Consider the following 21,417-nt stretch of genomic DNA (forward strand, 5'->3'; position numbering starts at 1 on the left):
CAGACGAATACACACCAGATCCTCTCAGCGTGCACATGTGTTGTGTAGCTGCGTTGGCGTGTTTGCACCTGGCTTCTCTTTTTCAGCTTTCGCTTTCAAGCGGTCTGCCCGCAACAGATTTACAGAGCAAAGTTTTTGTGGTCGTTGTAGTTTTTGGCTCCCGTATGGCGGCCGGTTAGCGCTGCCAAAGACGGACAGGTTTGTCCCATCCAGACCTTGGCAGTGGGGTTGAAGCGAGGATGCGCCAACCAATGGGTGTGGTTGGTACTGCCGCGCTCCAAAGCAAATGAGTCATTGCGCGTGCGTGTGTGTGTGTGTGTGTGTGTATACACAATCATAGTGTATGTGCTTGAAGTGTTCATCTGAGTTATTTGGAAGTAAAACAGTCATCCTTTAATAAGCCACCCCTCTCTGTTAATGACTCTTTTCTGGACTGAAGGATGACCTAACCATGACTGCATGACTCCATGAGCGTGTTAGGGAGCATTCACTCCTGTTATTTTAAAGGGAGGTGCAGTTTTGCACAGGGATGAAAATGAAACTAGGACAGCGAGGTTCATATCCTATCATAGATGTGTCCGTTTGTTGTCCTTTTCTTTTAACGAGACGCGTCTTCATCCACATGCAGACTTTTCTATCTGTTTTACGTTATATATGTTAAGGTGTACCAGGGTTTATTAATACTCGCGTCCACTTTCAGATGACATCAGAATCAGACACTGGGTGTTCCTAACAGAAAGTGGTATTTTGGTCGTGGTTGGCTATATGGTCTATTTTTTGCTGCCTGATTTATTGTTTGCAGGCAGGTGTGTCCTCTCGCTGTCCGTGACCCTGTGGCCTTAGAAAAGGTCAACACCCCCTGCCACTCGTTTCCTCTGGCGCCGGATCTGAGAGGATGAGCGGCGTGCACACTCCCTGTGCTTTGTCTGGCCTATCTGTGCAGACACGCTTATCCAACTGGTCTTAAGGGTTATGATCTAGTGAGTCTAGCAGATTTTTCATGTGTGCCCCCCTCGAGCTCCCTGTGCCGGTCCCACCACCGGCCTGGCACTGCCCTACTTTTCCATTTGCCCTGAAAAGGCTTCGCTCGCTGGAAGCAGGCTTGACTGGAGCCAGTCTGATTTAGCCATTCTTGGTTCTGCCATGTGACGCTGTGGATTTTTAATAGGGATGGAAAGTTCCTGTCCACTTTGGTGCTGCAGAAACACTTTCCATTCATTTGCACGAGTGGTAAAGATTCCAAATATCACCCTGGATAGCAGATGTTTAACCCCATGAAGGCACATGGAGAAGAGCTTTCATCACATTAGTGTACATATCTTTCCAATATGTGCAACTTGCTTCATACCTTGAATTCATTCATTTTCACTTATCTCCAGTATATTCAAGCCCTGCTGCATCTCAGTGCTGTTTTTTTAATTCTTTATTCATTAGTCAGGCCATCATTGCCTTCCACATAGTGTTTGCTGGTCTCCCTGGGGTCCACATCATGAAAGTAAACAGCCAGTAAAGTATCACAGTGAAAATCATGCAGGATTAAAACAGCTAAAACAATTGAATATAAAATAAAAAAGGGAAAGTAATGAATAGATGCTAGACTCAGTAGAGTAGCTCCCTCCATAAGGATCTCTTATTATATCTGTCCATACTCTCCTCCATCTCTACTGTCTGCGTTGCTCTTATCTGCTCCCAATAAGTGCAGCAGGTCCAATTAGAGCTGGACGATACTGACCCAGAATATCAAATATCACAACATTTCTGACTGAATATCTCCGTAATAATAATAATAATAATAAATAACTTTATTTGTATAGCACTTTTCTCAAACAATGTTGCAAAGTACTCTACAAAGAAATAAAACCAGTCAAGGCAAAAATAAGAATAAGACCAAATAAGTAAGAGTAAAAATAAAAATAGTATTAATAAATAAAAACAAATATCAAACATTTGTAAAAGCTTTCATGAAAAGAACGGTTTTAAGACGAGATTTAAAAGAAGCTAGAGACTTGGTTTTCCTTAATTCAACAGGAAGAGAGGTCCATAGTGTGGGGCTCTAACAGCAAAAACCCAATCACCCTTTATGACAAACCGTGACCTGGGAATAACCAGCAGGGCTCCATCTGCGGATTTTAATGGTCAAGACGGCATATGCCAGGTCAATAAATCAGAAATGTATGTAGGAGGAAGTCCATTTAAAGCCATAAAAGTGAGCAATAAAATTTTAAAATCAATTCGAAATATAACAGGGAGCCAGTGTAGGGATTCAATCACAGGAGCGATACGGTCATGCCTCTTTGTCCCGGTAATGAGCCGAGCAGCGGCGTTTTGTACCAACTGCAGACGGTGGAGGAGTTCTTGCTGATACCAGAATAAAGTGCATTACAGTAGTCAAGCCGAGAATAGATAAAAGCATGTACAACTTTTTGCAGATCGGCAAATGATAAAAATGACCTAATTTTGGAGATTAGATTGCGCCTAAGAAAGCATGACTGAACAACATCTTTGATTTGATTATCAAAACCGAGGCTGGCATTAAATACTACCCGAAGATTCCTAGCAGCCTGCTTAAAACTACCTGACAGACCACCAAGATTAGTAACAAAAGGGCTGATGGAATTTTCAGGACTAAACAGAATGACCTCAGTCTTATAATCATTAAATCTGAGAAAATTTTCAGATATCCAGGATTTAACGTCAGAGAGGCAAGTTGTGAGATTTGTTTGGGCGCTAGGATCTGTGGGGTTTAGTGACATGTATAACTGAGTGTTGTCAGCATAAAAATGGTCGACCACTGGCTAAAGGGCAGCATGTATATAGAAAAGAGAAGGGGGCCAATAACTGAGCCTTGAGGGACACCACAACTCAACTGAGCCACCGAGGAGGTAGAGTTACCCAGAACAACAGAAAAAGTTAAGAGCGTAAAAAGCTAAGAGCCGAGCCCTTGATGCCAACCCAAGTCTCTAAGCGATGTAAGAGGATGTTGTGATCGACTGTGTCAAAGGCAGCACTTAAGACTAAAAGAACTAAAATATTGATGATGTGATGATATTTAGTGGATGACTATTGGTGCTTTCATAAGCAGAAAATTTTGATAAATGATCATTAGTAATGTGGATATGATGACCAAGCAGGTAGAGAAATTCATTGTTCATATCACTAAAACAGTGGAATAAGTTCAGAAAATGGTCTCGCCTTACTGTAATGCAGCCTTTAAGACCAGGGAATGACATTTAAGTTATATCACCATATTACCAGAACCACAATCCCACAACACTTCTTGTCTCACATCAACATATCCATGTTATATCCACATACTGAGCAGATACAGGTACAATGAAGATTTCTTTACAATAATTTCCTTTCTCTTTTTATGCTTTATATGAAGCACTTTGAATTGCCTGTGTAGGAAATGTGCCATACAGGTAAACTTGCTCTTTGTTGGTTATATTGCACGAGCATCATTACTACACATCTGTAGCTTTTCTCATTTAAAGGGCCATAAAGAATGTTTTGCTTTTGTGACTAAGTGAAGACATAACTAGATGACAATATTGATCATACGATTTAGTTTCCTATGCAGTCAGTAGTGACGGGTAATGTAGTCGATTGAAGCAATAAAATCCTCACTGTTTACTATATATTGGTGGAGAAATCAGTGTTCTACTGTTCAGAGTGTCTCCCATAATGCCTACATGTCCCAGAGTGCATTACTGCATGCTAGCTTCTGTATCGTCGTCCATAAAATCAAATGGAAATGTAGCTTGGCCGAGAGAATGGGGATGTTTTTTCCCCAACGGGGATTAGAACCCAAACTAAACTAGGCTGTAGTTTTCCCGTCCACCAACTGATGCATTGTGACGTCAGTTGGTGAAATTTACAGAACTACAGAATTTGATCATATTTCATTGTCTTTTAAATCTCCATGTGATCGATGATAAAGATGAAAATGTCCTATCATGACTTGAGCAACTCTTCCTTCAATACTCGCCTTTCCACTGTGATGTAGCTACGCAGTGTACAGTGACAAAATGGAAACGCAAAGTTGAACTCTGAACCCCCAGCAATCAACCATGACACAACCAACCATGTGGTATTTGGACCAGTTGCAGACATGGGGAAGTTCTACGATCTGGTGGAGTGTTCACTCCAGCAAAACACACCGCGTCCTTTTCATCGTCTCGTGTCAAAACAAAAAGTGTTGTTTTGTTTGAAAAACCCTGCTTTGTTTTTAGCACGCTATCTGTAGTGTGACACGTTCTCCAACAAGACGTCTTGTCAAGTCGTGGTGGTGTGAACCGGGTTTTAGAAAGGAACAGTCTTATCGACTGTCATCAGCCTGCTCTCTGGCGAGACTCCAACTCCCAGCATGCCCTGCTCCCACACCCCACCAGCAAAGCTGCTTTGTCTCCAACACGGCTTTCTCTGTCTGGGTCTCCGGTATCTCTCTCTCTTTCTCTCTCTCTCCCCCCTCTCTCTCTCCTTCTCAAGGAGAGAGGTCTAACTGGAAAGAGGAGACAAAGTGGAAAGAGACAAAGGGAGAGGAGAGTAGTGTGGAGGAGGAGAGAGAGGGAGCTGAGCTTTTATAACGAGCAGCAGAAAAGACCATTCACCGCCCAGCACAGCAATTAGCTCCATAGTCTGAATAACAGAAGCCCATTAACAAGTGCTTCTGTTTAGCTCAGTGGCAGCTATTGAACTAGACCCCTCATAGGTTGTTACGGTCAGCGTGAGTGTGAGTGTGTGTGTGTGTGTGTGTGTGTGTGTGTGTGTGTGTGTGTGTGTGTGTGTGTGTGTGTGTGTGTGTGTGTGTGTGTGTGTGCATGCGTGTTGAAGTGTGTGTGTTGCATGTGTGTATATGAATCTATGTATGTGGGTGGGTGGGTGGGTGGGTGTGCCTCTTTCTGCAGACAAAGAAATCGTGTTTCAGTCAAACAGAGTGTGATGTGTTTGTTGTGGCACGTGTGGTCTTTATGGAGCTCATGAATGAAAACATGAAGGCTTTAGAACCGCTTGTTTCTGATTCTTACTCTTTCTTATCCTCCCTCTTTCCACAAGACAAACGAGCACTCAGACAGCGCTGCGATGAAGACGAACTGGCCCATCGGTCAACACGTCTCCTCTCATGATGGCTTTCGTGATGTTTAAAGTGCAGGTTATTTGTCTGCACCATGCAATTACTGGCCTTGGATGGAATATCATGAGACTATAATGTGAAGTTGTTGCACCCGTCCTCCTCCCTGCTGGGTGGGGCGAGGCTGGGGTCACGGTTGGATGAAGGATGAGTTTAATCAAACACACCTCATCCTAAATTGACTTGTATTGCCGCCTAAATCAGATCACTATTGATATTCATTTGGCTCATTGAATTACAGATAGCATTTCATTCTTCAACGTCACCGTCCTCTCCCTCCAGTTGTGCGCTTTGCCTCTGTGTCGACGTCGAATACTGTCGGGCCACAGAGGACTAAAGACTAATGCTGAAGGCCAATGAAATCGCACAGTTTTGAGTCCGGGACGACGAGATGCAGTTGAAGGTCACGTGCATCTGTGCGCTGTATTTTAATGACCTTGCACCTGCACATGATACGTCCATGAGGTCATTAACTGGATTTTGCAGTTGAGGACACTCCAGAAGTGTGCTGAGATTAGTTGTGTGTGTGTGTGTGTGTGTGTGTGTGTTGGGGGCGGGGGGTTAGGTGATTAGGTACTAGACTAACACGGTGGTCTGTGTGTGGTCTGTGTGTGTGTTGGTGGAGTTTTGTGAGCTTGGCTAATTTAAATGAATTAGGAGGTGACAGGGAAGGGGTTTGAGTGAGATGAATTAAGACGCCGTGAGACACCAGCTAATCTGAGACAGAGTGATAAAGATGGATGGAGGGCTAATATTAGGCCACGGTGTCTGCAGCTGCTACCACCGAGAGAGAGAGAGGGAGAGGGAGAGGATGTAAAGGGAGATGTCTGCAGCTGCTGCTGGATGAAGGAGGGAAGGAGAGGGACAAGAGGAGGAGGAGGGAGGAATCTGTCGGAGGAGAACCAGGGAGAGATGAGAGATGTTCCTCTTGAGGGAATGAATCATGTCAGGGGAACTCGAGTAGGTTTTTTTTTTCACATGTCACATCTTCACCTCTCTCTCTACTCCAGTTTTCTTCCTTTTCATCATTTCAGCTCTCTCCTCTCCATTTCTTCCTCTTTCCCTCACCCTCTTCCTGGAAAGGCCAGGCTCCTCTTCAGCTCCCAGCAGAACAAAGAGCAGCTGGATGAGGACGGATCTCGTTTAGCTGCACATCCGTCCATGCTAGTTGTAGATGTCTGTTGTTGCCTGTTGATTGTTTTTTTGTTTTTTGTTTTTTTTGTGATGCAGTTATTTATAATTGTTATTTAGAACAAACAAACATTAAATACCTGGTTTCCATTGTCGCAGTGGGACTGTAATGAGGCTGCCATACGCCGCACTGTGTTGGCGAGAAGTCATGTGGACTGTCGTCGTATGTGTTTCTATTAGTGTTGGAGCTGAAATCAGGATCAGGAAGTCCCACAAAAAAAACTACAGTGACTATTAACAAATGACGCCATGACACGGCGTCGGTCTACTTAATGAACCAGTGATAGGTCTGTACTAACCAAAACACAGATTCAGACATCAGGAATCAGGAACACTTCATTTGTCATTTCATTTCAAGTACATGAAATGAAACGAAACGAAACATGGTTTCCCCCAGCCCACAGCAGTGCAACACAAAGACAAAAACACATATCCCAAAACTACAAGAACTACAAGAACACATATATCCAAACTAACACATATATCTAAACTAAAAAGAAATCACTGTCCAAGGGAACGAACACCAGCCAGGATAACTGTTGGAACTGCCAGTCTACATGGGCTAGCAGTTAGCTTAGCCTGCCCCGCTTCTGTGTCCTGTCAGACTGCCCTCCATGCATCCTCCTCGGGCTCAGCTCCAGGCAGGGCCGTGGTTCTTGGGCCCACCAGACGCAGCCGACCAGGCTCCTTCAGCCCATCCAACACTAGTTCTTCCAGCCAGACACCCTCAACACGCCTCCCTGCACTCCACGATGACACCAAAAACACCACAGTCAACACCAGGCGAGGCCACCGCCAGACCACCCTCGGTGTTATCAGAACTGCCGGTCTGCGTGGGCTAGCAGTTAGCTTAGCCTGTCCCGCTTCCGCGTCCTGTGAGACCACCTTCAGTGCTTCCTCTTCGGGCACAGCTCCAGGCAGGGCCGTGGTCCTTGGGCCCACAGGACGCAGCAGACGAAGCTCTCCCAGCTGATCCAGTGCCAGCTCTCCCAGCCATCAAACTAAGACAAACTTAGATGTGGACAAAGACACTGCATGGATGGTACTGGGTGAGGCCGCCGCAAGCGTGAATTTGCGCCACCATCTTCCCACCCCTGCCCGTGTTAAGCACGGTTATCAAACGCTGCCAAAAATCCAGAAATGAGCATGGTTTGGATTCATTCCACACCAGTGGAAACGCCGTTGGAATGGTTTCTTTCACTTTTCAGACCTGTCCAGCCTTGCTGTGGAGAAGCAACAAAACTCCAGCTTATAGGATGGGCAAGGCTCAGCGTTTTCGGTTTTTAGTTTTCAAAGCCATCCAGCAAGCCGAATTTCGCGATAAGAGGGCACTGTTACATAACCTCACACGAACAGGAACAACTTTTGGATCCTTGGAAACATAAAATCCGGGTCTGCTCCTCTTATAAAATCTGGGTATTTTTTGGTGAAAATCAGTAAAAACCGAAAATGCTGAGCCTTGAGGATGGGTTAACTGGAGAAAACCAGTTTCCTTGCTTTCGTTTTTCAAGGGAGCGTTTGACGAACGATGCCAAATGCAGTTGTGTAGAACGTAACACCTGCGTTCTTAGTGAGATACCTGCAGATATCTTCTAGAGACTGACGCCTCATGGAAAATACTGACAGAGCTGAGATGTCCCAGTTACTGAGGCCATATAATACATTAGGGTCAATGCTGGAGGCCGCCCAACTCAGTGATATCTCTCACTCTCTGTTTCTCAATGTCTCCCTCTCTTTCTCATCCACACACACACACACACACGCTGGTGGTGAGTTAATGTGGTTCTTCAGTGTACTCGTCTTGCCAGGCTGTCTGTCTGTGTCTGCCGTGGCTCGTAATGCCCTATATCCCCCCTGGCCCTCCCACAGCCTCACATCTCTTATTTACTCCCGAGCTCTTTGAGGCATCCCTGGTGCTGTCGGAAGCAGCCTGAAATGAAACGTGTCCTGATGGATACTGGGAGCTCAACGCTTCCTGCTTTGCAACAACTGCTTAGATTTCAAGGAAGTCCACGACCCGGCTCCGGTGGTTTTTATCACACTTTCTGTCCTCAGCTGTTGTAAACCGGAGTATTTCATCTGCCCACATCCTCATCTCCATAAAGACGCTCGGTTACTGTTATCTGACCCCTGACCCTTGACCCCGTGTCTCGGTTGAGTCTCTGCTTTCATATCAGTCGGTGGAGTGGCACCAAAGGCTGCGGAGAGTCTGCGTTTTCTCTCTCTCCCCGCCACAACACACCTGAATTATTCAACAGAAAGAGGGAATTATTTAGAAAGTGAGCGCCGGACGTGCGGAGAGCTCCGGATAACAGGATATGAAGACAGACGTACTGCCTCGGAGGGACTGAGTCGGTCAGTCGCAGATTCATGAGGTTTATCTCTCAACAATAAACCGTTCTCATACGGTCAGATGACACATAATATGCAAGCTTGCACACACACACAGACGCACACACACACACACACACAAACTGGATGCTGAATCTTATTTGAGACATCAGGTATTGGCTTCATGTGCACTTTTCCATCTCACAGACTGCAAAGTGGAAACAGCTTATAGTGACCACATCTGCACAGGCTGATATGATCCCTATCAGCAGTCCATCACTTTTCTTTTCCCCCTTTTTCTCCCCAATTGTATCTGGAAAATTACCCCACTCTTCCAAGCCATCCGGTCGCTCCTCCCCCCTCAGCCGATCCGGGAAGGGCTGCAGACTACTGCATGCCCCCTCCGATACATGTGGAGTCGCCGGCCGCTTCTTTTCACCTGACAGAGGTGGCGCTAGTGCAGTGACCAGGACACATACCCACATCCGGCCTCCCGCCCGCACACACGGCCAGTTGTGTCTGTAGGGATGCCCGACCAAGCCGGGGGGTAACACGGGGACTCGAACCGGCGATCCCCGTGTTGGTAGGCAACGGAATAGACCGCCACGCCACCCGGACGCCCCCAGCAGTCCATCACTTTAAACAAAGTCCAGGGTTGCTTTTTATTCCCAGATGACAGCAGATTGACGTGTACGCTTAGTAAAGAATATAATGAATGAAACGGACAGCTTCTCTGTTTTCAGGGCGTTAACTGACCGAAAGACAGCAGTCTGTCTGTCGACTGTTGTACCGTTACTAAATATCAGCTGCTTCAAACAAACATTTAGAAATAGACTTCAGCTTACGGTAACATAGCTTAGCCTTGGTGTTAAAGAGACATTTCACCGGTGGTTTTGTGTATGTGTAATCACTACTGATGAGTAATGCAGTCGGTTTCCTCCTACCATCAAAAAGACATGCATCTTAGGGTTAATACTCCTGCCTGTGCCCCTGAGCAAGGCAATAGAAAGAACTGGAGTTTGTCCCCGGGTGCTGCAGCTGCCCACTGCTCCCATACAATAGGATGGGTTAAATGCAGAGAACACATTCACTGTAAGAATACAGTGACAAATACGGTGGCTTTCGTTTCATTTCAGAAGAGCGATTTAACTATTTAACATCAGATTTCCTGAATTATCTTGATTTCAAAACATTATTTTTTTATTTCCCATGTATGAAAGACCCAAAAGGATCACTTTAAGCAGACTGCGATCACAATACGTGGATTATTTAAACAGCGGTAGCGTAGGAATGATTGTGTCCCATCACTTTAGATCAGTGGTTCTCAGTCCAGTCTACCAGGGGACCCCCCCCCCCCATACAGCTGGTTTCTATTCTACCAGCCAACTAGTTAATTCATCATCAGCGGTCACTCAGGGCTGACCATGACCGTCCTCCCTCTGGGTCCTTCTGGGTCCTCAGGTGGGTGTAGAGGCCGATCCTGGAGCCGCATAACGGAAGGACGCCTGTGCGGGACAGCTTTTAACACGGAGAGGCTGATGCGCTTGCAGCCACCACACGGTCCTTGGCAGGGGGTGGCCAGAGTCCAATGGCATGGAGAACCAAGACGATTGGGGACCACTCTCTGTTGCAGCCTTCATCCGCCTTCACTGCCACTGTGACCTGGAGACATCGTCCACCAGTTCCACCGCTGAGGTCTTTGTTGGATCGTGCTTCGTCTGGAACCGCCCCCCTGACCAATCTGCCTTGGGTGACCCTACCAGGAGCCAAGCTTCGGGCGGCATAACTCTTGGTACACACAAGCTACTCCGCCACAGCAAAGTGGTGCTCCAGGAGAAAAAAGGCAGTTAATTACATGCATGATAATTAACTACCTGGTGGAGGAGCAGTTTAGGGGTCCCTGAGGACTGGATTGAGAACCATTACTTTAGATCACCATGAGCAGTTTCTGCTCCACAACCTTTGTGTTTTAGGAAGCCATGGCCTGTAGTAGGCGATGAAGAAGGCGGTCTTATTTCGACGTCCAGAGACAGCAGCACAGCGGTCACTCCAGACATGAAGTCTCATCCCATTATTTGTGCGTGTTTGAGATAACCACGCTGCTGCCCCACCATCCCTGTTACCCAGCATCAAATACCCTGGGGCAAGCTGTGACCCACACAGGCACCCATCCGGAAGGCCCATCACCACTTTCAGCCCCCTCCCCAAAGCCCCCCCTAACTATCCTCCCCTTGTTTTCAATTACACTTGACCCTGTTACCCCTTCCCCACCGCACACACACACTTGCGACCCAACTTTCTGTACGTCATACCACCATATCAGTCCACATCCTACCTCTGTGACCTTAATAAGGGTGTACACCCTACCCCCCCACTTCCTAAACGTGACCTAATTTGCTGTATGCAAGCATGTGTACATTACACACACACACACACACACATATATGATCACATTGGATGAGTGACACATAAACACACCACGCTGTTTGCAGACACTCGTCCCAGATGGAGCCCCCCCTCCCCCCATTCCTACAAGTCATTGTAGAGTTTATGCTCTACAATGAGACGAGATGGGATGACAGATGTGATTTCATTATTTCATTAATGAGCTTATTCTGATCCGACCAATCACAGGAGAGATTACGGTCGAGCTGGGTGCTATGTACTGTATGGCAATAACATGGATACATGGTGATGTGAGACCAGGTGAGTTGTGGGGTTGTGGTAACATGGTGATATAACTTAGATGTTGTCGTTCCCTGGCTGCATTACAGTAAAGTGAGACCGTTTTCTCAACTTGTTCCACTGCTTTAGTGACGTGAACAGTGAGTGTCTCTACTGCTTGGTCATCATGTCCACATTACTGATGATCACTTATCATCATTTACTGATGTGCAAATAAGCCACTAAAGACCACCACATCATCCATGTCGAGGTCCCCCAGCCTTATCGGAGACGGTACGAGACAGTTTCACGGCCCAGGCAGTAGCCGGTCAAACATCTGGCTCTGCTGATGTGCTTTAAAGGTTGTGGTGTGCAGTGATAGCCACTCCTAATACAAGCCCTTCAGATGCTATCTGCTGTGGTAGCAACGCTGTTAAGAGTTTCCAAGAAATTCCTTGTCGGGATTGTGCAAGAGTTACTGCAGATTTGCAGTAGCTGACCTCTTTGGTGTCTGTAGTCCCTAATTTAGCTGTACTTCGTGAGTACTTAGATGCGTGAATGTGTGTCAGGGGAAAAACTGTAAGCAGCCCTGCAGGTTGATCTGTGAGAGGAACTCCGGTGTCATGTAGGACGCTCACAGGATGTTGGCGCTGCTGTGTGTAGCGATGAGGTGTCGGCCTGTGAGTATCTGATCAGAAGAAAACCGGGAAGCCAGGAATCCAAGTGAGTGACCTCCAGATGTAAGTGATCTGACAGCTCAACCGAAGACTTAACACTGGCCGGTTTCATCAAGCAGTTCCCCTTTCTTAGGTCGAAGCTTTGTTTTGTAGTGAAAAACGGCGGTATGGGGCTCGCCGGTTTGAATCCCTGTGTTACCTCCGGCTTGGTTGGGCGTCCCTACAGACGCAGTTGACCGTATAGGCGGGTGGGAAGCCGGGTGTGGGTATGTGTCCTGGTCACTCCACTAGCGCCTCCTCTGGTCAGTCAGGGCGCCTGATTGGGGGAGAAATAGTGTGATCCTCCCACGTGCTACGTCCCCCTGGTGAAACTCCTCACTGTCGGGTGAAAAGAAGCAGCTGACGACTCCACATGTATGGGAGGAGGCATGTGGTAGTGTGCAGCCCTCCCCGGATCAGCAGCAACCGGGACAGCTTGGAAGAGTGGGGTAATTTGCCAAGTACAATTGGGGAGAAAAGGGGGGAAAAACCCCCAAAACTCAGTTGTATAGTGATGGAAACGGAGATACTATTGGCTCTCCGTGGCACGATGCTTGTAGCACAGTGCAGTAGGACTGTCCATGCTGTGATGTCTCGGCTGCAGCGTTGCATCTGCGTTTTGACTCCCGCGTGTGCGGTCGTTGCATGGCATTGTGCGGTATTGTTCTCTAAATGTTTATTGTCTCTATTGTTGTCTTCTTTTAGCTGGGACGAGAGCAGCTCCATCAGCAGCGGTTTGAGTGACGGCTCGGACAACCTCAGCTCCGAGGAGTTCAATACAAGCCCCACCCTCAACTCCCTTCCTACCACCCCCATTGGCTCCCGCAGAAACTCAGCCATCGTGGTAGGTCGTGCTCATTGAAGCATTAACACACCCACACCGACACACACTCACACACTCACACACTAACACACACACCTGTTTGACACAGATGGATCGGCAACAACTGGTGAGATATTGATAAATTGGTAAACCGGTGAGATATTTATAAAGTGGTAAACCGGTGAGATACTGATAAAGTGGTAAACCGGCTAGATATTGATAAAGTGGTAAACCGGCTAGATATTGATAAAGTGGTAAACCGGCTAGATATTGATAACCCAGTAAACCGGTGAGATATTGATAAAGTGGTAAACCGGCTAGATATTGATAAAGTGGTAAACCGGCTAGATATTGATAACCCAGTAAACCGGTGAGATACTGATAAAGTGGTAAACCAGCTAGATATTGATAAAGTGGTAAACCGGCTAGATATTGATAAAGTGGTAAACCGGCTAGATATTGATAAATTGGTAAACCAGTGAGATATTTATAAAGCGGTAAACCGGCTAGATATTGATAAAGTGGTAAACCAGTGAGATACTGATAAAGCGGTAAACCGGCTAGATATTGATAAAGTGGTAAACCGGTGAGATATTGATAACCCAGTAAACCGGTGAGTTATTGATAAAGCGGTAAACCGCTGAGATATTGATAAAGCGGTAAACCGGTGAGATATTGATAAAGCGGTAAACCGGTGAGATATTAATGAAGTGGTAAACCGGTGAGATATTGATAAAGCGGTAAACCGGTGAGATATTAATGAAGTGGTAAACCGGTGAGATATTGATAAAGCGGTAAACCGGTGAGATATTGATAAAGCGGTAAACCGGTGAGATATTGGTAAAGCGGTAAACCGGTGAGATATTGGTAAAGCGGCAAACCGGTGAGATATTGATAAAGTGGTTGTCACAATCAGCGTAATTCTAAAAACATGGCTACCACAAAAGTTCAGGGCTGCAAACAGAGGATTAAAGTGGATGTTTACTATACTGGCAAAACAAGATAGTTTATTTATAGGAGTCCAAAGTAAAGCTCATTTCAGTCATTTTCCAATTGTTCATAGAGTCCAAGTCCAAACAAAAATAATCCTTCAAAATGCAAAAATAGGGATCTTCAAAATGAAGAAACAGACTCAACAGCTCCTTAGAATATAATCCAAAACGGTCTCTGCTCAAATAAAGTTATTTCCAAAAGGCCAAAAACGCACAACAAATAACAGCAGCATCAGAATGTCAGCGGTGCATTGCAGTAAAGGAGGAAAATGAAGGACCCTTGCGGGGATGGATCTGACTGGGTGTGGAGGTGAGGTGGGCCCACCAGGTCTGACACCATCCTGCGTGTCTTCGTACATTTGAGGCAACTTGCCATTCCACGAGACCTAACATATTCTAGGCCAGACTGACACCACAACTACAGACACGTATACAAATACAGTGGTGGGGTTTGTGTCAGAGGCCTGCGGTGGCGCTAACGTCGCTGTTCCACCAAACAATAGCCTGTCCCTCCCCTTACCCTGCTTCCACTTCCTACTTCCTGCAGAACCACTTCAAATTTTCCACAAGATCACCCGATCGGTTCAGCTCCACCTACAACCGCCCTCTACAGGTTATATGTGGAATAGCATTAATAAAACAATGTGCAACATTGTAGCGTCATTTATTTCATATTAAACCCATTTTAATCAATTCTGATGGGCTGGCAGTGTACCGTGGTGCATGATGTGTCATACACTTTACCTGCTTATAACCAGTAGAGTACAGTCACATACACCCCTCCCCCCAACACACACACACACGCACACACACACACACACACACACACACACACACACACACACACACACACACACACACAGTGTTCAACAAAATGATATTAAGGACAAACCTGTAATATGCAGTCTCATCACACACAGGATGTTCACCCCTGCAGTGATTGGTTCTTTGCTGCGGTGCACAGTTTCTATTCTAGTGTACAAGTACACACTGTGCCATTAGGCCACGATTTGCTCCACTGGAGCCTTTCAAGACTGTCGAGAGCCTGGTTTCTTAAGAGCTATCTGTAACTGTACGGATGCCAGACAGTGTGTGTGTGTTTGTGTGTGTGTGTGTGTGTGCTTGGATTCCCGGAGTGTCTGATTTCCATCACACCTCCACAGTGAGGCTTGTATGACTGTAGTAGTGGGAGTAGAGAGAGCGAGCGAAATAGAGAGAGAGAGAGAGAACCACTGTAACCATAGCAACCATAGCACAGGGATGCTGTGTGTGCAAAACAGGTCTTTGTCTTCAGTATACTGAAGGAGATGTCTACATAAACACACACACACAAAACCATCTGCACACACACACACACACACACACACACACACACACACACACACGGACAGGGCCATCTGTACTCTTGCATCCGGGCCAGCCAGCCGGAAGAACCGGGGCATCTCCCTCCACGCCTTGCTGCAGTAGTCATAGCAGCCATTGCCCCCCCGTGGCATTATCGCCATGGCAACAAACCATCACATCATCATGCACCCCACATTCCCCTCCTGCCCATGGTGGCCAGTACACATGGCTCCCCTTTCTCTTGTCGTTCTCTGTCCATATCTCCATCACTGTCTTGTGGCTCTTGTCTCCCACTCTCTTTCCCTCTGTTTTACTCCTGTCTTTCTCTCTCTCTGTCTTTTTTCTCCCCCTCTGTGTTGCTATTTCTTAATTCCTCAAAGGCATCTCTGATTCTCAATCCATTCCTCATCCCTCCCCAACAGGCAGATTGTGTAACATAGACAGTGGGTGGAGGAGGAAGAGGAGGAGGAGGAGAGGAAGATGAGGGACCAAGGAGCGCACAAGAAAAGATGTAGGCAGTGCAGAGAGAATGCAAGAGGGAGGGAAAGAGAGACAGAAGGAGTCAAAACAGGGTAAATGTTGTATATGGAGTTGAAAACCTGGATTTCATCGCAGGGTTGGGCCTCAAGCTAGAATGTGACTGCGTGTGTGTGTGTGTGTGTGTGTCATGAACACACACTTGTAAAAACACACACTCTGTTTTCGTCTGTGTGACTGTCTGTGTGTCATGTGTGTGTTTTCCTCCTGTATCAACAGACAGGGAATCCATGTAAGGAAATGACAGTGTTTTATCAACACTGAATGACCAGACAGTACACACACACAGACACACACTCACTCTATCCCGCGCTCTCCTCCTACACATTCCTCATGTGATGTGAACCTGTCCATGGGGTCTATTGGTTTTAATAAAAAAGGAATTCACCCTATGAGTCTTTAGGGCAGCCAGTACATGTAGCAGACAACTGAAACACACAGACACACAGACACACACACACACACACACACACACCATACATACATTTGTACACAACAGACCTTAATCCATCATAGTTCTCTTTGTCTATACCTGTGTGTGTGTGTGTGATTTAGTGTCAGTTTACCGTAACGGACCAGTGTAGCACTCATTCACAGCTTCACTTGACTGTCAGTCAGCCACTTCCTGCACCACACTGAGTGTACATGTTGGTCAGTTGTGTTGGTGTGTCTCTAATCGTCTCTCTCTCCTCCCCCTCTCCTCCCCCCTCCCCTCATCAGCTGCGGACAGACGCAGAGAAGCGCTCGCTGGTGGAGAGCGGTCTGTCCTGGGACAGCGACGACACCAAGCCCGGCCGCAAGAGCCAGGGCGGCGGCGGCGGCGGCGGCTACGACACAGGAAGTCTGAAGACGGAGTCGGCCCATAAATGGAGGAAGCCGCGGCGGCAGGGGGAGGGGCTGGAGGGCGGGAAGGCGGAGCTGAAGAGGCCGCAGACGCTGAGCCACACCAATGCGCTGAAGAAGGGGGGACGCAACCCGCCTGTGGGAGTCACCTCCCCCATCGCACACACCGCCCCGAGTGGGCTGAAAGTGGCAGGTGAGAGGGGGAGTGCGCGCATACACGCATACACACACACATAAACATTGAGAGGTACACATAGGCTAGCTTAACTATATATGTGACCCACATTCTTCTTCTTTTTTTTTTATCTTCCCCCCCCCCCCCTTTGATTTTTCTCCCCAATTGTATCCGGCCAATTACCCCACTCTTCTGAGCCATCCCGGTCGCTGCTCCACCCCCTCTGCTGACCTGGGGAGGGCTGCAGACTACCACATGCCTCCTCTGATACATGTGGAGTTGCCAGCCGCTTCTTTTCACCTGACAGTGAGGAGTTTCACCCGGGGGACGTAGCGCGTGGGAGGATGACACTTCCCCCCAGTTCCTCCTCCCCCTCCCCCGAACAGGCGCCCCCACCGACCAGAGGAGGCGGTAGTGCAGTGACCAGGACACATACCCACATCTGGCTTCCCACCCCAATTTTGTCTGTAGGGACGCCTGACCAATCCAGAGGTAACACGGGGATCGAACCAGCGATCCCCGTGTTGGTTGGCAACGAGATAGACCACTATGCCAGCCGGATGCCCCACATTCAGAGATGCTTCCATAATCTGAGCACGCTGACACATCTCCTGTTTTCTGAAATTCCCTGCTGTCCTTTCGTTTCCTCTTTCACTCTCTCACACACACATGCACACACACACACTCACACATGCGCACACACACACACACACTTTTCACAGACACACTTTGTGTCATTGTGTCTCCTACACGTTCATCCACAGCTGCAGTCGAGCCTCTGGGGTTTAAGATGCGTTGCCATGTATCAAACGCCCATCGCCACCCACTCCCTTCCTGTCCGCCAGCCTCACACACACTGTGTGTGTGTGTGTGTGTGTGTGTGTGTGTGTGTGTGTGTGTGTGTGTGTGTTTTCTACCCACTCGGCAGTGTTTTATTGTAGTGCAGGACTGCGACAGTTAACAGCAGTGTGAAGAAGGAGGGAGGGCAAAACAAGTGGAGCAGCGACATTGTGTGTGTGTGTGTGTGTGTGTGTGTGTGTGTGTGTGTGTGTGTGTGTGTGTGTGTGTGTGAAGACGTGTGTGACTGCATACACATCTCTTTGATTGTGCCACCCCCAAAAGAGTGGCACCCATAACACTTCCCACTGAGGAAACACACAAGCAGGACCATGCGCACACACACACACACACACACACACACACATACACACACACACAAACAAAAGAGCACAATAGTGCAGATTGTGCAGCTGCCTTTTTAGCTCGCCATCTGTGGGCTGTTTACGTAAGCATGTACATTATGAACACATACGTGCACGAAAACACACACACACAAACACACACACACACACACACACACACACACACACACACACCCCAAAAACACTGTTAGCGTCCGTCCGGGCACTATTCTTTGTTCAGCCAGCTGTTGCAGTGACAGATGTGTCAAGCGGGCCCATTGACTCAGGCTGTGATGTGTGGTGTGTGACGTGTGTGTGTGTGTGTGTGTGTGTGCGTGTGTGTGTGTCCTGAGCTGCTCTCCTCCCTGATGGGCGCAGCGTGACTCTGACATCAGGACCCCTTAGACGCCATCGAGGTTTACGTAGTAATTAATCTGAAGAGTTGAGTGAAAACAGATTGCATGGGGTTTTTATCGCTGATCAGAGTTTTGGGGCTTTGTGAAGTTGACTACACAACAACTTCACAACAACTACACAACAAACAGACATTCTGACATGTTCGAGGGCTGTGTGTGTCCCGGGCCTGAAACTCACTGGTTTCTGAGGGTTGGCACGAGCATGTTGGTGTGTGTGTGTGTGTGTGTGTGTGTGTGTGTGTGGGTGCATAAATCATGTCTTTGACTCAATATATACGTCTAACTCGGTTCTTGTCTCACATGTGCCTGTGTGTGTCTGTCTGTGTATCAGTGTGTTTTTATGAATGTGTGTTTGTCTTTGTGTGTGTGTGTCTGTGTGTGTCTCTGTGTGTGTTTTTGGCTCTGGTGATGTGCTTGGTGGGAGAGTGTAAAATCCTTAGAGGGGCAATTTTTCCAGGGATCGACAAGATGTTCATCATTCTGTCAGCACTGGTCTACTACGTCTCTCTCTCCCTCTCTCTCTTTTTCCCTCCCTCCTCCTTATTCCCTCTTTCTGTAACCCTCTCAGTCTTTCTCACTCACGTGTACCTACACACAAATTCAGCACATACAACTCTGCTATCCACACATGTAAATAAATTGCTTGCTTGCTTGTTGTCCATCGTGTCCGATGATGACCATCTTCTCCTATTTGTGAGTCCTTTGGTGGCTGAATAGTCCGATCCTGGATGCACAGTTGCAGACTGGGCATGTAAAAGTGGTGCTGGGGGGGGGGGGCAGGGGTAGCTTTGCGAGCATGCCTCTTCGCACACTTTACTACACTGTGTTGTGTGCGCTGGTTTTCCATACACCTCACTCCCTGTGAGACGTGAGAGTGCCAGATGGTGCGGCACGAGGCAAGTTCCTCCAAAGAAGAGGGGTTGATCTGGCATCTTTTCAGTGTGGTCTTCATTTGGTCTTTGAACCACTTCTTCTGCCCACCAGCAGTGCATTGACCAAGGTGTAGTTGGCCGTGAAGGACTTTATGTGGGAGTCGTTCGCTGGGCATGTGAATGACCTGCCCAAGCCACCTGAGTTGATGGTGGTTTAGGGTAGACTCCACGCTGCAGCAGTCTGCCCGCTCCAACAACACCTCTGTGTGGCACTCTGTCCTCCCAAGCAATGCCGAGGATCCTCAGGAGACATCTCACATGGAAGGCCTCCAGGCTTCTGAGATGGTGGCTGTAGATGGTCCATGCCTCACATCCATAGAGTAGTGTGGAGACACACACTGCTCTGTAAACAAGCACTTTGGTGTGGAGACTGAGGTTGCTGTTCTGGAAAACCTTTCTCCTTAGACGACCAAAAGATGTTGAGGCTTGTTTGAGGCAGTGCTGAATCTCATCATCCATGGTGCAGGTGTCAGATAGTATGCTTCCCAGATATTTGAAGGCAGGAGCAGTGGCCAGCTGTTGCCCTTCTGCTGTGAAGGTTTTTGGGTGGCTTGGGAGGTCGGCACTCGTCTGACAGATTACCTCTGTCTTTTGGGTGTTGATAATCAGTCCCATTCTCTTGTATGCAGTTACAACTGCCGACAGAGTGTTTTGTAGGGCTTCTGGTGTGTGGGCTACCAGGGCACAATCATCGGCATACTGTAGCTCAATGATATTCTCAGAGGTCAACTTGGTGGTGGCCTGAAACCTTCTGATGTTGAATAGGTTTCCATTGAACCTGAAGTCAATGGTAACTCCAGCCTGCTTCTCCACCCTCCTTCGTAACAGTGTTGTAACACAGACTAAGAAGATATTGAACAGGATTGGGGCTAGCACACAGCCTTGTCTGGCTCCAGGGCTCAGAACTGTGGTTCCCCGCTAACACTGGGGCCATCATTCCTGAGTGAAACTGTCCAAAGATGGTGAGAAATTTGGGTGGACATCTAAATTTCTTCAGGACTTGCCACAGCAGGTCCCGGTTGACTGCATCAAATGCCTTTGAGAGGTCTATGAATGCTATGAATAAGTCTTGTGCTGTTCCCGGCATTTCTTTTGGAGCTGGCGTGTGACAAAAATCATGTCAACTATCCCTCTGTCCTTTCGGAAGCTGCATTGTGACTCTGGTATGACCCGTTTGGCTATTGTTAGTTTGTGGAGCATGATCTTGGCTAGGACCTCTCCGGCAATGGCTAGTAGTGAAATACTCATACTGTTGGAGCAGATGGATTTGTCTCCTTTGTTTTTATAAATGGTCACAATGTCAGCGTCTCCACTGTTGGGGGACACACTCACGACTCCACACCTCAAGGATATAGAGATACAGTGTCCTCATACAGAGGTAGTCTCCTTCCTTGAGGATTTCAGCTGGAATGTTATCAGGTCAAGGGGTTTTATTGTTTTTCAGGGTCTTGACCGCATCCAGGATTTCTTTGAAGGTTGGTGGGAGGTCTATGTCTTGCAAGGTAGACTGTTCAAGGAGCTCTGCCAGGACAGTTGAGTCCACTGGGGTGGGCTGGTTGAGCAGGGTGTTAAAATGCTCAGCCCACCACTCCACTACCAGGGCCTGGTCCTTGATAAGAGTTGTTCCATCAGCAGATCTAACGGGTGCCAGAGAGCAGTATCTGGGGCCGTAGATGGTCTTAACTGTGTCATAAAAGCTATGCATGTCATTCCTGTCTGCATGAGCCTGGATTTCGTTGGCTTTCATAATCCACCACTCATTTTGCAGATTCCGCAGAGTTGTTTGGGCCTCAGAGCGGAGGTCTTGCCATTGTTTCTTGAGAGATTGGGATAGTGGGTTGCTGAGGGTGGCTCTGTGTGCCTTATGCTTGTTGTCCAGGAGGTTGGAGATCTTTCCGGCATCGTCATCAAACCAGTCCTGAAGTTTTTTGGCTTTGAAGTCAATGGATTGGGCTGCATTGTCAAAGAGGGTGGTGCTCAGAAAGGTCCACTTCTCCTCCATCCCAGACTCTGATCAGCTGTCACCGTCTCCTAACTTGTCGGCTAGAGAACGACGGAAGGTGTTAGACCCCTTGATGACCAACACCGCCACACAACTGCAGGAGACTGCCAGAAATCCAGTTTTTCGGAAATCGCCTCGA

General features: G+C 47.6%; 1 protein-coding gene across 7 annotated transcripts in view; it reads left to right on the top strand.

The window, feature by feature from the left end:
* Positions 1–21,417, top strand: part of LOC130108500 (neuron navigator 1-like) — a 176,852-nt gene that overhangs the window by 123,250 nt on the left and 32,185 nt on the right. For all 7 annotated transcript variants that reach the window (XM_056275453.1, XM_056275457.1, XM_056275455.1 and 4 more), the window contains 2 exons: positions 12,739–12,877; positions 16,450–16,765. In XM_056275453.1, coding sequence (XP_056131428.1) covers positions 12,739–12,877; positions 16,450–16,765 — 455 coding nt within the window. The remainder of the gene's footprint in view (positions 1–12,738; positions 12,878–16,449; positions 16,766–21,417) is intronic.

This window comes from Lampris incognitus, chromosome 2, assembly GCF_029633865.1.
Source record: "Lampris incognitus isolate fLamInc1 chromosome 2, fLamInc1.hap2, whole genome shotgun sequence".
NCBI classification, from domain to species: Eukaryota; Metazoa; Chordata; class Actinopteri; order Lampriformes; family Lampridae; genus Lampris; species Lampris incognitus.